The 14,641-nt window shown below is 37.9% G+C and overlaps 1 protein-coding gene across 1 annotated transcript; it reads left to right on the top strand.

Annotated features, from left to right (window-relative positions):
* Window positions 1-1,099: 1,099 nt before the first annotated feature.
* On the top strand, window positions 1,100-9,434 carry LOC308525392 (membrane-spanning 4-domains subfamily A member 5-like; the record flags this gene model as incomplete). The annotated part of the gene is made up of 5 exons (XM_081100229.1): window positions 1,100-1,368; window positions 3,839-3,967; window positions 6,280-6,336; window positions 7,630-7,782; window positions 9,324-9,434. Exons 1-5 carry the CDS (start codon window positions 1,216-1,218, stop codon window positions 9,432-9,434), a joined length of 603 nt encoding a protein of 200 aa, XP_080956355.1. The 5' UTR covers window positions 1,100-1,215.
* Between the last annotated feature and the right edge of the window lie 5,207 nt (window positions 9,435-14,641).

Consider the following 14,641-nt stretch of genomic DNA (forward strand, 5'->3'; position numbering starts at 1 on the left):
GATCAGCAGGAAATATAGGAGCCCAAATTGCTTTCCTCATTTCTACTTGCTTCTGCTAAGATGTATCTGGGAGAGACACTGGGTTTTATCATTATTCATGGATAAGATCTGGAGCTATTATCATTTATGAATTAAAAGTCAAGAGAAAATGAAAGGACTTGGAAACCCTTACGTAGGGGATATCTGGTCACACTAATTGACTGCTTCTGTAGAATTCTCTAGAGTGTGAATATGGATCTCCCCAAATGGGGAGATTTTGCAGTAGAGATGAAGATTAGATTCTTAAAAACAAATAAAATTGAGCTTCAGTGGCAATAGGAGACTAATAAGAGGAAGAGCACAGAGAACCTTCCTTGGAATTATCTAGCAGGAGAATCAGAGCAGAAGAAGTGAGAAGGAGAGGCCTAATCCTATAAAGAGAGTAGGTTTTGTCAGATTAGGAAATAAGAAGAAATCTAAGGCTATGGAAAGAAAAAGTAGTGCACAAATACACATTATCTGTGTACTAATGGGCCTAGTAGATTGATTAGCAGAAGACTGTGAAGTTCCACAACCATGTTGAAATGGAGAAATGAGGTAAAACAACTTCTGGAATAACTCAGTGTGACATTGCCAATGTTTTTATAGCTAAGCTCATAAAGATACATAAGACATTTAGCTGATAAAGAGCCAACCAAAATGAGCTTTGGAAATAATGTGGACATAAAGCAAGAGCAAAACACCTGGCCACTGTGATTTAAATGGTAATAATAATTGTCTACTTTAAGCAGTGGCTAATTAATTTTATGGCAAGAGGGGTTTTTCCCTTTACCTGCCTTAAAATAAATGTTCAAAATACTCTTATTTGGAAATTGAAATGTCTTTATAGATTTCTAGTCCAACCTGATCAATGTACATATAAAGAGGCTGAAACCAAGAGAGGGGGATATGACCTTCCCAAGGTCACAGGGAGTTTCTGACTGAACCATAATCCCAACGTGAACCAGGACTACCAGTCAGGCCCTCTGATCCCCCCAGTCTTGGGTCTTTCACTCACTCACCTTCTTGAGATCTTGACCTAAGATTCCATGACTTTGTGACTTTATGGTTCTAGAATTCCAAGACAAAGCCCAACAATGCCAGTGTTCCAGACAGCCTTGGGACACAATAAGAGCATGGTCTAGATTGAAGTACCAACTAAATAATTTTACACTTCAAAATATCAACTATACCATCATGGATTCAAACACTGCACACCGTCCTGTGTTTATGGTATTTCCTCCAGAAGTCACTGCTTCAGAATTTCAGTCAATGAAAAATATAACCACAAGCTATGAATCTACCATGCCTTTTTTCAAATTATGTACTACAAAAATAAAAATCTTTGGGGTAAGTAAGATTTGCCCCAATATAAATGCTAATGAAGGTGTGTTAGGAATTTAATATAGGTGTTCCCCCAAATTCCTATTTGAAACCATAATCCCAACGTGATGGTAGCTAGAGGCAGGGACTTTGGGGGGTAATTATTTCATTAATAAGTAGGGGTCAGAGTGCTAGGTTTCTTTGTGAGGATACAACAGAGAAGTCTGTAGGCTATAAGCCAGAATTGGATCGTTCTGATACCCTGATCACAGACTTTCAGTCTTCAGAACTGTGAGAAATAAGTTTCTGTTGTTTATAAGTCACCGGATCTATGATACTTTGTTATAGCAGCCCAAGTTGACTAAGACAGAAATTGGTACCAAAAAGTGGGCTGCAGATATAACAAATATTTTAAAATGTGAAAGCAGCTTTGGAGATGGGTAATGGGCAGAGGCTTGAAGAGTTTTGAAGTGCCTGCTAGAAGAAGCTGAGATTGCCCTGAAGGAACTGGTAAAGGCAATTTTCGTGAGAGCTCACAAAGTAAAGAGGAGAGCTGTAGAGAAAGGCTCCATCTTCTTAGAGAGTGAACTTGACTGGATATATTGAATATGAGGTGGTGTTACCCATGGGATATTCAAGTGGGGATGTCTGACAAGAGCTAAAAATGTGAGTCTGGAGTTAAGGGAAATGATATTGTTTACAACTCAACTACATTAAGGTAATAGTTGCAATGGGAGTAAATGCGATTCCTCAGATGGAGAAGGTGGATGGGAATAAAAGAGGGCAGAGGACACAGACTCTTATATTGTATACCTTCCATTCTTCATGTCATTCTCATAAATCTTTCCCAGCATTCGTCAAACCACTGCTTGGTGTGGTAGTGCATCACAAGTGTGGCATAGAGTAAAAAAATAGAAAAGATGGGGAGTGCTGTGAACCCTGGGACATGACAATACCTCCATAGGCTCAAAGGATGGGTCATTGACAGAAGTGTTTCTGACAGTCCATTTCTATTTGAGGCCAGGCCTGCATGGTGATTTAGAATTCAGTACTTTTCAAACTTTAGCATTTATATGCCACAGACTTGGTGGTTTCCCCCCCCAGCTTTGTTGAGAGGTAATTGACATATAACTTTGTAAAGTTTAAGGTGTATAATCTGATGATTTGATATGCATGTATATTGCAAAATGTTTACCACAATAAGGTTAGTTATCACATCTTTCACATAATTGTCATTTTTGTTGTTGTATGGTGAGAACATTAAAACTCAACTCTCATAGCAACTTTCAAGTATACAATACAATGTTGTTAATTGTAGTCACCATGTTGTACCTTAGGCCCTGGAACTTAACTGGAAGTTTGTACCCTTTGACCAACATCTCCATATTCTCCCAACCTCTGAGCCTCTAACAACCACTATTCTACTCTCTGATTCTGTGAGTTCAATGTCTTTAGATTCCACATACAAAATACTTGTCTTTCTCTTACTCCACTTAGCATAATTTCCTCAAGCTCCGTCCATGTTATTGCAAATGGCAGAATTTTCTTTTTTTATACTGAACTAGTGCCCAGTGCATAGATTCATGCACATTGAAAGGAAATGAATTTGAAGGTGGCCGGTGGGGCAGGACTGGGTGAGACGGGCCAGACACACCCTGGAGCCAACCTCCGATGGTCCCTCCCCAGTGGGCTGCACCTGGGGTGGCGCTGGGGCTCGAAGGCCATCTGTGGAGTGAGCGGGATCCCTCTGGCAGGTGGGGTCCCTCGGCCTGACCTGCGGGGATCAGGCTGAAACTAGCTCTTCAACATCCCCAAAGGGGTCCTGGATTGAGAGAAGGCAGTTCTCAGGTGACACATCCAGAATTCAGGCTCCTTCCTCTCTGGTTCTGGGTGCGTCACCAAGTCACCGCAGCTCAGCAGCTTCTGCATTGAGCATCTGCCCCCTGGTGCTCATTGCGCATCATAGCTATTGGTCAGATGGTCAGACGGTCATTTAACCTTTTATATATATAGATAATATTTCATTTTCTTTATCTACCTAGATTGTTTCCATGTCTTACCCATTGTGAATAATGCTGTGATAAACAGGATAGCACAAATATTTCTTTGCGATAGTGATTACGTTTCCTTAGGATATATATATATACCCAGAAGTGGGACTGCTGGACCATATGGTAGCTCTATTTTGAATTTTAGCCAGGGGATTTTATTCAGTAAGTATAGGATTGAGCATGATAATTTGCAGGTGATCCTATGGCTGCCAATTCATGGATTACATCTTCAGGAGCATTAATTTAAATCATTTTTCTTATTACCAAATACCAGGTAGAGGGATCCAAAAATACCTGGGTACATAATAAAGTGGCTTCTACTACCCTTCCCTTATTTATAAAAGAGTATAATTGCCAAATCCTTTTATCAAAAGGAGATCTAAATTTTCTAAGGGGAACCCACCATTTTGCTTTTTCCTAACTGTGTCCTTTTCCTCTCTTTACAGACTATCCAGATCCTGCTTGGACTGATGAACTTTTCTTTTGGGGTAATTTTCTTTTTCATGTTTGAAGAACCGTACCCAAGGTTCCCCTTTATATTTATTACAGGATATCCATTCTGGAGCTCCATTTTGGTGAGTATAGTCAATCAAGTTCAATGTGAAGCCATGTCAACAGGGATATTAGAGAATTCTTAGTTTCAAAAATGAGCTATATACAGTTGTATGATAGGCCTTGAAATGTCAAAATGAAAATAAGCCTTGTTGAAATTATTTCCCCATTAATTCATCAGTTACTGATATTCCATCATTGTGTCTTGAAGTTCCTTCGGGAATATTTCTTTGGGTCTTGAGGTTATTTGTCCATTCATTCATTCAAATGAGTTACCATCTGAGCCAGATACACAGAAGAAGGCAATCAGGATTCAAAGGTTAAGAATACATGGGCCCTGATTATGAAAAGCAGTGTGGCTATTCCTCCAAAAAATTAAAACAAGAATTATTATGTGATCCAGCAATTTCACTTCTGGGAATATATCCAAAGGAAATAAAAACACTATGTCAAAGAGATATCTATACCCCCAAATTCATAGCAGCATATTTACAACAGCCAAGACATGGAAAAAAGTTGTGTTCTACAGACAAATGGGTAAAGAAGTTTGCACACACACACACTGGAATATTCTGTCATAAAAATGAGGATATCCTGCTAATTGTGACAACATAAATGAAATTTAAGAGCATTATGCTAAGCAAAATAAGCTAGATAAATAGAAATACTGTATGATCTCATTTATATGTGGAATCAAAAAGGGGTGAGGGTAGAAAGGATTAAACAGGGTCAAATATACAATGATGGGAGAATATTTAAATTTGGGTGGTGGGCACACAAAACAATTTACAGATGATGTCATAGAACTGAAACCTATATAATTAAAAAAAATATGTTTTTTATTTACTTCAGAGAGGAAGGGAGAGGGGAGAGTCACAAACACATGAATGATGAAAAGAGAATTATTGATTGCCTGCTTCCTGCATGCCCCACGCCAGGGATTGAGTTCGCAACCCAGGCATGTGCCTTGACTAGGAATTGAACTGTGACCTCCTACTTCATAGGTCAATGCTCAACCACTGATCCACGTCAGATGAGCTGAAACCTTTCTAATTTTATTAACCAACATCATCCCTAAATTTTTAATTAAAACAAAAGAGATCAGACTTGACATTACCAAAGGCAGGGGTGGTGTCAAAAGGCATCAACTTCCAATTATAAGATTAAAAAGTACATGATGACTATAGTTAACACTGTTGTATAATATATATGAGATTTTAAAGAGGGTACCTCCTAAAAGTCCTCATCACAGGAAAAATATATATTTTCTTTCTTTTTCCTTTTTGTTTTGTATCTAAATGAGAAGATGGATGCTAACTGAAGTTATGATGGTGATCATTTTATGATAGATGTTAGATCATTATGCTGCACCCCTTAAACTTATACAGTGATGTATTCCAATTATTTCATAATAAAACTGGGGGAAAACAAAAACAACCAAACAAAAATAATAATACATGGAAAAAATTACCCTGTAGTGTGATGAATGGTGACAGAGGACACACAAGTTTCTCTATAGGAAAGGCACTTACAAAATGGAGGGGAGGTTTCCCAGAGGTATTTCCAGCTTGACCAAGTTTTAAAGAACTTTAATCAGATGAAGACACATATGGAGGAAGGGAGTGGGGGATGGTTGGGTGTAAGAGGTGGGATGTCTTGCTGTATGTCAAGGAAGAAACATGAAAAACATAAAAAAAAAGCTTAAAGTATGGAGGAACACCTTTTATTCTGAGAACTGTAAGAGTTCAGTGCAGAGAATAAGGCGGGAAGGGATGAGGCTGAAGAAATACCACACAATGAACTAGAAATTTAAAAATGGATGAACTGTGTTCAGATTTGAAATTTCTTTTAGACAATGATCTCACCACTATGACTCATCACAATGAAAACTTTCGTATTTTATGTAACTCCCAGAATATTACCTGTAACTCTGCTTATGTTTCCATCCAAGAGAACACATCAGACTGCACATAGGTAGGAAGGATGTTTCCTACAGGAATGATGGAATCTGATCTTATTGGTTGTAAACTGAATTGACACCAGTATGTTACGATGTCTGCAATAGCTATAAAAAGAAGATGGATGAGAAAAATGAAATCCCAGTAAAGTTTTAAAACATTCTCATGTTCAAATAAATAGTTACAGCTAAAGCAAACTTCCAGTCCAGTATTTTGTCCACTATTCATTTATGGACAACCCATACAAGGCATCTCACCTTTCTCACTCCCCTGAGGACTGTGTGAAGTACAAGGAGGTTCTGTGAAAGGGACATGTAGAAGTCTATCCTCTGAGAACTCTTTATGTCCATCACTAAGATATGTATTCTTTCTAACAGTTCATTTATTCTGGAGCCTGCCTAGTTGCATTGGAAAAAAAAGGCACACAAACTTTGGTGAGTTATATTTCCCCTTTATTAAAAAGTATCTATAACTTTGAAATAATTCCTTTGAGTCCTGAAAATGAATTTGGAAAATCATTAAGCCACTATAACTCCAAAAACTGTCAATTACTGATACCAATCAATGCTATTTGCTTCTTTTTTTTCCCATAGAATCATAAAACATTAAGGCCAAAAGCAAGTTTCCTAGGTCATCCAGTTTAATTCTAATTTTACATATAGACACTGAGGCATAGATTAAATGACTTGTCCAAGTTCCTCAGCCTGTGGCAGAATGGCATTATTAAAGTACCTCATTCATTCTTTTTTTAAAAAATTATTATTATTGCTAATACTCACCCGAGGATATTTTTCCATTGATTTTTAGAGAGAGTAATTTTAGAGAGAGTGGAAGGGAGGGGGAGAGACAGATATAGAGAACCCTCTCACACTGATTGGTTGCCTCCCACATGCTCCCCAGCCTGCAACCGAAATATGCGCCCTTGACCAGAATCGAACTCAAGACCCTTTGGCCTGTGGGCCAACATAAGTATTTCTGGTGCCTGCTGAGCGCCAGACACTTTGACAGGCAGTCATTTGACTCTTTGTAAATGATATAATTTAACCTGATATGCAGAATCAGAAGATAAATAATAAGTGTTAATGAATGCCAAACTTTAACTTACAGATAAACTATAAGCAGCATATTTTTACTTTTCTCAAAGAATCAAAGCTATGAGACATCAATAAGCCAATAAATTATTTTCAGCAAAGAATGCCACCTATAGATTTGCAGTTTTGGTAAGAAAAAAAGTTGCAAGTATATGTATATGTATGTATGTGTGTATATATATATATATTATATATTATATAATATATATAATATATAGTATATACTAATACATACTAAAGCTATAGGTGTATATATGTATTAATATAATATATATTAAACATAGTCATAAATAGGTCATGACTTTGATCAGAGCATCAAAATGCAATGTGGCTATCCCTAAGAACTTATATTGTCCAGTGTGTACCCCTCCCTTTAATTAAATAGGATTTAAATTAGGCACTGATTATGGGGGATGTAAGGGTTATGAAAAGTTCACTGGTTCCCCTTATTCTGTAGATGAGGAAACTAAAGCCCAGTTAGGTGAAGGGACATTCATAAGATGATTTGGCTGCTTCATGGCATTGTAGTGCTGAGACCAAAATCCTGCTGCCCATTGTTTTGTCTCCTCACCCATTGTTTTGTCTATAGACTCAGATAGGACCTGGTCATTGTGTTATGTTTTTACTCTCTTTCAGATGAGGATGAGCCAAACAATCAATTGTTTTAGTGTTCTGGCAGCAACAGTTGGAATCATTCTCCTTGTATTTGGTTTCATTCTAGATCAAAACTACCTTTGTGGCTATTCTGGAGAAGTTAGTCAGTGTAAGGCTGTTAACACCCTATTCATTGTAAGTATGCTGCATTTTTAGGGTGAGGAGTTTCCAAGAGGCTCCTACCCCATTGTCCTGTAGACAGATGAGTTAGTGGGAAGAATGTCTTGGCCCACAAATTTTACATGGATCATGCAGGATCAATATTATCAACTTATAACAACTACAATAGTAACAATAATGAGGGAAAATATTGGTAAAAGCCAGTGCAATGTTCCAGGCACTGTATAAAGTGTTTTATGTATATGACTCATTTAATCTCACAAAAAATTCTAAGAGGCGAATTTTATTATGAAACTCATTTTATGAACAAGGAAGCTGATGCACAGAGAAGGTAAGTTATGTACCTAAGGTCAGTTGCAAGGGCAGAGCCATGCTATCAACAGACAGTGTGACCCCAGGGCCCAAGGTCTTAATACATATACCATAAAGATTTATTAGAACCTAATCAGCACCATCCAAATAATGTTGCACACAAATGTATTTTTAACTCACAAACATGTACAGAAATCATAGTATCTAATAGGCATTCAACCAGGCATTGTAGAATAGAACAAAAATAAATGTATTATTACCCCTAACCTGAGCAATTCACAGATGAGCACAGGAGATAAAACATGTACATCAATGAGAATAATATATAAAAAAGTGATATATTAGAAGAAAAAGCAGGTACAGCAGTATTGTAGTAGTTATAGCTCTGGATGTACATTAGAATCATGAGTGGAGCGTTTTTATGGTTTTGGTTTTACTATTCAGACTAGGTTTCTGATAAAACATGATAGATTGAAAACAGGCATTTATTTCTGCTTTTCTGAACTTAGTGTAAAGGCACGTAAAAGATATGAATCTGCATGGAGAGAGAAAACAGCTAATAGCCAATAAAAAAATTGCTGAGAAATTTAAAAACTAATCATCTAAGGAAAAGGGGATCCTGATAGTAGGGGATCCATAATATTTCATATGGAAGATTCGAAGGAACAGAATGTAGCAGGACCACAGAAAACAGGGGAGAAGAGAATAGTTTAATTTTGGTAATAGTAAAATGGGATGTGTCAATTGATCCTAGTCTGGAAACAAAGAAAAATGCTACATTAAAGAAACAAACAAACAAACAAACACTTTTTAAAACAATTTAAAAGCCCTGAAGAGCTGCTAAATCACCTAGACCACCTAGATCAATTTTTTTAGGTGAAAGCCTAATCTGAAATCTGTCAATGGAATGCCAAAGAGCAATAATGCTACTTACACCTCAAGAAAATTTGCCAATGTTGCCCATTTGGAATCTGATTCCAGTCTAAATGCAATTGAAGAAGAAAGAAATGAAGGCCTGTGCAATTTTGTGCTCTGCTGTAGGGTACCACACTGTGCTGTGCTATGTAGTACTGTGCTAAAATATCTGTATATTGCAACGAGCCTCTACTAATTTGCTTTGTAAGCATTAGCTACATTTGATATGTGGGGGAACTTTCTTATCTGGGCATTGTTACCTCATTATCATCTGAAAAACCATTATTGTGCTAATACCATGATTCTTTTACTTTTTTCTTCTGTTACAGGGACTTTTGATTATGCTGACAGCCTTCAGCACTATTGAACTACTCATTGCTATGTCTTACTCAATTTTTAGCAGATCCTTTGACTGCTGTGATTGTGAGGAATGGTGTTGAAAATCACTGTGCAAATAAAGAAGTGAGATAATATCATGGCAAGATGAATTATATTTGTGAGGAACAGCCAACAGGAACATAGGATGTTAAAGCTGGCAACTCTTTGAAGCAAAGGAGAGGGACTCAGGGGAATGGGGCTGGGGAAAATTTTGGCTGATAAAACACATCCTGCCTCTTTGCAATGTCATCGCCTCCTCTCCCAGAATCACATGGTCACTTTGGTGTCAGTCATGCATTCATTGAAGCAGTGTGGTGTTGCCGCTGCCACAAATAGATAAAGGAATCAAAGTCCAGGGTGTGCAGTGACCAGGTCCTACTGATTTCTCCAGGAGGCTCTGTCTCCAAGAGGCTCCTACCTCATTGTCCTGTAGACAGATGAGTTAGTGGGAAGAATGTCTTGGCCCACAAATTTTACATGGATCATGCAGGATCAATATTATCAACTTATAACAACTACAATAGTAACAATAATGAGGGGGAAATAATTGGTAAAAGCCAGTACAATGTTCCAAGCACTGTATAAAGTGTTTTATGTATATGACTCATTTAATCTCACAAAAAATTCTAAGAGGCGAATTTTATTATGAAATTCATTTTATGAACAAGGAAGCTGATGCACAGAGAAGGTAAGTTATGTACCCAAGGTCAGTTGCAAGGGCAAAGCCATGCTATCAACAGACAGTGTGTTTCCAGGGCCCAAGGTCTTAATACATATACCAACATCTTTGAAACTTTTGGTCTCAGAACCCCTCTTATACTTTAAAAAACTATTGAAGACTCATTACATAATGCTACAAACAAACCTTTTATTAACATAACTATATTTTTCAAAATAGAAAAAAAAATAGTGTGGAGAATGGCAACGACAGGAATTTTTGCAAATCCCTTTTTATAGGTTACTTAACATTCTTTTCTCATTTTTAAAAGCTTTATTGAGTCATAGTTTGTATACAAAATGTTTTACATTTAATGTATGCATACTCACAATATCATCACCATAACCAAGATACTAAACACATCCATCACCTCCAAAAATTTCCTTGTATTCTTTTAAGTTTTTATTTTGCTTTTGTTTTTGGTACGAACATAACATGAAATCTATCCTCAGAATATTTTACAGCGCACAATACTGTATTATTAATTGTAAGTGCCCTGTTGTACAGAAGATTCCTAAAACATACTCATCCTCATAAAAAAAAACACTTTATGCCCATTGAAAAACAAATCCCCATGTAATTTTACTGTCTATTCACATCACCTGAAGAACTTTTATAAACCCAATGCACCACATACTACCACATACCAGTGAAATCAGAATATGATGAGAGCTGGGCACCAATATTTTTCAAAGATCTCCAGGTGACTCCAATGCAAATGTTAGGAATCACCATTTCTTTCCATCTTAATGGGAGACAAGCAGATTCTCTTGTTTTGAATTCAACCTATTGTGACATCTCATCTTCTGTGGGCTGTGGAGAATACCACTGCAAACTCATGGAAAGGGATAAATAGGTCTTAGTATTATTATGAAAATTGTTTTGAATTCACAGACCGCCCCCCACCCCCCAACCCATCTAAAAGTGCCTCAAGGACTTCAGAAGTTCCCCAGGCCACACTTTAAGGACAGCTGCCTTATATTGTATCCATTGACAGACTACCTGCTCAGTATTAGAGCTCTTCTGCCATCTCATTTAATTGTCATGACAGCCCCCTGAGAGGTATGACTGACCTATGTCACAGTCATGAAAACTGAAACTCAACATGGTTAACTTTTCTGAGACTACAAAGGGGAATTAGAACCAGGATTTGAAGCAAGAGCCCCAACTCCAAATCCCATTGTCCTATGCTTCTATTGGCATAAAAGTACTTGGCATATTCAAAGAAATAAGCTATCTGACTTTCATTTCTGCTGTGAGATGGAAGGAGATCAGCCTATAGGTGTATATATAAAGGCAGGGGATGGGGAAATGAAGTTCTGATGAAAAATATGTTTTTTAAATATTTATTTACAGTGGAGTGAGGTTCTGATGAAAAAATATTTGGTGGTGGCTCAGTGAAGTTCAAATGTGTGAGGTTTGAGATATATTTAAGGGTGAAAAGCTTTCACCTCATGGTCAGGGCTTTTAAGTCAGACCTAGTTTTAAATGTCAGTTTTGCAATTTACAGCTAATTGACTTGAACAAATTAACCTGCATGAGCTTTAAATTTCTAGATTAAAATATAATAATACCTCCTTGGGGGGTTTCCATGAGCCTTAAGTGAACCATGTAAACTGGTTTTATCAGTGCCTGGGATTTAAAAATAACTTAGGAAATGGTACGTTTTCTTTTAAATTTATAATTGAGGTTTTCTTGCTTTCCAAAAATCACATTTTATCACTTACTCTATGACTATGGGTCAGTTTCCCCCACTTCCTGAACATTCATTTCCACTGATTATAAAACAGAATCAAATTATAGTGTTATATCAACAATGCTTGGCATATAAATAGGTATTCAACTGATGTAACTTTCCTAACTGTCAAAAATGTAAAGTAGTCCCCCAAAACAGAAAGAAGACCTCTTAAACTACAAAGCTCTTAAGTACTCAAATTTACATTTTCCTGAGTTTTAATTATTTATAAGTATAACATTGGGACTTTCCAACTTGTAACCAAGTTCTGTTTGCAACTTGGTAGGGTTGGGGGTGGAGTAACGGGTAAAGGGCGACAAATACATGGTGATGGAAGAAGATCTGACTTTGAGCGGTGGGCACCCAAAGCAATATACAGATGATGTACCATAGAATTGTACACTTGAAACCCATGTAATCTTAGCCAATGTTATCCCCATAAATTTAATTTAAAAAAGTATTCATAGTAAGGTCTTTGATTTCACCTCTGAGGGACCCTGAATCTCTCTAACCAATTCTCTGAAACCAAACCCTCCAGCACCAGGTAGCTTCCTGAGAGTGGAGATGGCTGCTGATCACTGACATGAGAGGCAGTACCCAAGCAGAACTGTCATCTTTCACAGCACTGCAGAGAACAAGGCAATCAGACCCTATGAAATTACTGCTTGCAAGGGACACACAAGTCAAAGCCTACAAATAATGATGACGGTACATCGTAATGGCATTGAGAAATGGAGAAACTACATTGCGAAATGTACTTTTCATAAGAGAGGCAAATGTTTCCAGGATAAAAATAAATAGGGGTATTAGGAGGTAGGGAAAATAAAAGGAAGAAAAATTCCTATCAGGCAAATGCTGACAAAATAAGAGTGGAATTGATAAAAGTCTGTGCAGAGTTCAAGAAAGATCATTATATGGAAGTAAGGAGGCCAATACGTAATGACAAGAGGTTTACTTCAGAGAAAAAATTTTTAAATGTATAATTGATCTCATAAAACATCCTCAAACATAACAGAGAAAAAAAACGGGACAAATAAAGTGCTACTGACAAACACAAACTGCAGTGGATTTCAACACACTCAAGCACCTACAGGTCAATCTAGCCAAACCTGCAAAGGCTACGTGAAAGTTTATATAAGTTTAAATTCAAGTTTATTTAGGAGCAATCACACTTGTAGCCACCTAAGTTTGAAAAACACACACCAAAAAACAGAGTAGCAAACACTCCAAGGAAGAGTTGGGAAAAGCAGGGCCTACACAGAGACAAGGATATGAAGAATCAGGTGTGCAACCCCAATTTGAGCCTCACTGACGCCAGATATTTGCCAAGTCTGACCCTGCTCCCAAGCTCACTGAAATGAAGGCACGTCTCTATAGCCACTCAACATCCTGGACCCAAACCTCTGGCCTCACAGTCATCCACAACTCAGACCCTATGAAATTACTGTCCCTGTCACCAATTACTCAAGCACTTAAGCAGATACCCATAGATCCATAACCAGAATATAGAATGCATGGGTGACAAAGCTTATGCTTCCACTCCTCTCCTCCCTATGGCTTTTATGAGAGGTGACTGCAAGGCTTACCTGTGTATACTTGATGACAGTAAGTTCTCCATTCAAGTGGTAGCCTATTCCGCTGATGAACTACTACTGGATGGGGAGATAGCATTTTTAATTTTTTTAAAATAAATTTATTGGAGTGAGATTGGTTATTAAGATTAATCCCAAAGGCAAGGGAAATAAGAGCAAAATGAAACAAATGAGGTGGCATTTTCTTACATGTTGCATCAAAAGTAGCCTCTCCAGACCTACTATTAATCACTGGTTTTTGCCCTTTGATTCCAAACCACCCTAAAGAAAAGAGAGGCAAAGGAAGAAGAAGAGGAGAGGAGAGAAAAGAGGAGATTAAATATGAATTAACCTTAGATTCAGCAAGAGCTACCATATTTCAGCCCTTTAGAATAGGCAAACAATTACCTAACTACAACCCTGGGTCTCTAATGAAATAAAGCAATGGGGAAGTGTTGTAAGTGTTTCCCTCCACGTCCTGCGTGGTTCAGGGTTCAGGTCTGGAAGAGGAGCTGCACAACAAATGAAAAAGAAAAGACACAAGATAATTTGGGAATATTGGGGGACCAGGTGAGAGAGTCCAACTCAAGAGGAAGGACTTCCCTTCCGTGCTCAGGCCTCACCAAGCTTTTATTGATCTGGGATGCACCCATAGCATAGCCCTAGGCAGGTGACCCCCTGCAACAGGCAGACTAGCCCATCAGCAAGGATTTACATAATAATAAATGGGGGAGTAGTTTCAGCTACCACTGTCTGGACAAACAGAGGTGGCGCCTAGCTCCGACCTTTGGGAGGGCTTCAAAGGCACCCAGCCTTGGGGGGGGGGGTTCTCTGTCTATGCTTATCAGATAGTGAAGGCAATAAACAGTTTTCCACAGGGAAGGTCATTTTAAAAATAATGAAAAATCCAACAGGTGAAATACGGTAGTCCTCATTGTCCATAAGCAATCTATTTTAAGACCCCCAGTGGATGCCTGAAACCACAGACAGTACTGAACCCTGTATGTATTATATTTTTTCCTACACATAGCACGTCACAGCCTCTCTTTGTTATATCCAAGTTGCCAGGATCACTACTCTTGCGATTTGGAGCCATTATTAAGTAAAATAAGAGTCAGTTGAACACAAGCACTGAGATACCACCACAGCTGATCTGCTAACCTAGACAGCTACTTAGTGCCAGTGGGAAGAAGCATATACAGTGTGGAGATACTGGACAAAGAGATGATTCATGTCTGGGGTGGG

The sequence above is a fragment of the Myotis nattereri genome (assembly GCF_964212035.1).
Source record: "Myotis nattereri genome assembly, chromosome: 9".
Lineage (NCBI taxonomy): Eukaryota > Metazoa > Chordata > Mammalia > Chiroptera > Vespertilionidae > Myotis > Myotis nattereri.